This window comes from Sardina pilchardus, chromosome 4 (assembly GCF_963854185.1).
Source record: "Sardina pilchardus chromosome 4, fSarPil1.1, whole genome shotgun sequence".
NCBI lineage: Eukaryota > Metazoa > Chordata > Actinopteri > Clupeiformes > Clupeidae > Sardina > Sardina pilchardus.
This window is the reverse complement of record NC_084997.1, coordinates 17,478,679-17,481,178: the sequence shown is the minus strand read 5'-3', so window position 1 is coordinate 17,481,178 and position 2,500 is coordinate 17,478,679. Positions and strand designations below refer to the sequence as shown.

General features: G+C 47.0%; 1 protein-coding gene across 1 annotated transcript in view; it reads left to right on the top strand.

The window, feature by feature from the left end:
- Positions 1-393: 393 nt before the first annotated feature.
- The window catches only part of LOC134078024 (NALCN channel auxiliary factor 1), a 92,610-nt gene continuing 90,503 nt past the window's right edge, over positions 394-2,500 (top strand). The window contains exon 1 of the mRNA XM_062533653.1: positions 394-1,113. Within this exon, the coding sequence (XP_062389637.1) occupies positions 394-1,113 (720 nt within the window). The remainder of the gene's footprint in view (positions 1,114-2,500) is intronic.

Here is a 2,500-nt window from a genome sequence, read left to right as displayed (position 1 = left end):
AGGACCTCGCCTTCTCATAACACAATCTGGGAATCGACGGAAGGGAGCAGGCGGCGGGTTTGCAACAGCTGGTCTATGGGAGAGATAGAGAGAGCGCGGCCCCGAGGAGAGGAACGGAGAGAGAGGGATGCTGTCACTGAGAAGTAGGTTTTTCTCCGAAGAGCCATGGGAAACGGGGATATGACAATTCATGGCTTGATCTCCGCCAAAGCGCTAACTTGATCGGGAATAACGGAATCGACACGGATAAAACGTCAAGGCGGGGGGGAATACGGACACATCCATCGTATAAGAGGGAGAAATAACACGAGACAATCCCCCAAGTCAATGCATATTGTGGCAAAGGAGCCGTCGCGGTGGAGTCGGCCAGTGCTGCCAGCGCTTTCCTAAAATATGACCAGAGGTGCTCGGACGTGTCGGCAGCAAGATGACGGCTTAAACATCTGGTTTGCACCCCGAGAGAACGAGAAGCCATTCACCGACTCCGAGAGGGCCCAGAGATGGCGATTGTCTTTGGCCTCTCTGCTTTTTATAACCGTCCTGCTCTCTAATCACTTGTGGTTCTGCGCCGAGGCCAAACTGACCAGGACCCGAGACAAGCGACAGGAGGAGAGTTCAGACTTCATGGACACGAAAGAATACACTCACCATTCACATTCACCACCAAGCTCCCATCACTCCTATAGCGGCTTCACCGCGACAAATAAAGATGATATTTTTATAGGGAATTCTACCCCACCTTTGTGGCGACTTGAAACTTGTCACCCCGACAGCGTTTCCAAAAACTGCTTCACTTTCCTGGACGCGCAAGCCGTGTGCAGCGGCCTCTCAGAAGAGGGGGGGACACGGTCGGCCGAGTGGAACCTGAGTGATTTATACCTTTCTTTTTGTAATTCGTACTCTCTTTTGGATTTGTTTAGCGGATTTTCCCGTCAGGACAGTTTGAACTGCAGTATGGCGGTGGCCGGTGACCCAGCAGGTTGCAAGCGGTGCTTGCGGGCTTTTCAACTCTCCGACCAGCAAGCTCAGGAGAATTACGAAGAGTTTGAGCTTCTCATTCACAAATATGAAACGGATGTATATTCGGTGCGAACATGCATGGAAGAATGCAAGGTAGGGTGCAAGCTGTGAGCGAAAGGCATGCATCGATTTTCTTGTTGAAAAGGGATGGGAGGGGTGACTGCATTTACATCTTTTGGTAGCCTTGGATACCGTTTTTCTAATAGAGAAAGTGTCCGATTACGAGGGCCAAAATACAGAGTTCTTTTTGTATTACATTTGTGGTCTTGCACTAAATATCGCAGTATGTACCTCCATGCTCAGTAGTTACCCTGTGCGTGCGCGCCGGCGTGCGTCTCAGGGAGCGCGCACTTGTGGATCACTTTGATGTGGAGATGGCTTTATTTATTCAACCTTTCTGTTGGTTGGTGTATTTATTTACCCCATCTTCTCTGGAGATGCCACACTCCACGGTGTCTGAGATCACATAGATTTATCGACAACGACATTGTCAATATTTTGATGATGGCGTGAGATAAATTGATAAGCTATGTCATACAGCGTATGCAAAACTAATGATAATGTAAGACGTCAACTGTCGCATGTTGTCTTCATCAGAAACTGCGTGTGAGGGGACGTTTATTCAGTGACATCCCCTCCCCCTTTCGGTTAGTATCGTTCAGGCTGCAGAGAAGGAGAGAAATGGAGAGAGAGAGAGAGAGAGAGGCGTTGTGCAATGCCAGATTTCAATAACGTTAATAGTGCGAGAGTAATTCATAGTCTAATCCACCGGAAGTTGTTTCCCCCTGTTGTATTGTTCAGGTGATTTTAGATGTCATTACTCGTTCTGATGGACGCCTGGCATTTCTTTTGTAGAACGTAGGCTACTTTATTTTCAAAAATAATATCCGTGTATTAGCGAAAAACACTGAGCTTGTGTCCTTCATGTGGCGACTATTATTTTGTCAGTTTGCACTCATCAAAATGTATCGTGTGCGCTGAAAGACAACCAGCAGTATACCCGCAGTCACCCTCTTTAAGGTCAATTGTGTAAATCTCGACCAGTCCAGGCTTTCCCCATTACAGAGCGACGATTAATTTGGTTTAGTGACAATCAAATACATTGTCAATAGAGCTCCATTCGGTTCAGGTCACTAGATATGCTTTTTGCAAAATCATTAGGTTATTTTTCACAGCATTGATTTCTACGTTTGTTGCACACATTAGAGGTGGGGCTTTGAAGGCCTGTTTCTGTCATTGTCACACGAAATTGTTGTAATTTCAATCCAGATGCAAGTAAAGGCCTATGGAAGGCCCTCTGACCCATTGTGCAAATGTATGATCACATCATCGAAAGTTAAGGAAGTCAAGCTGTATTGTACGCACGGACCGCTGTCCATGGTGCTGAAATCAATCTCCATTCCCGGGGAAGGCAAGCTCTGAGGTTTCATGGTATATAGACTGCAGTTATGCATCACCTCTGCCGAGGTTCACATGGAGG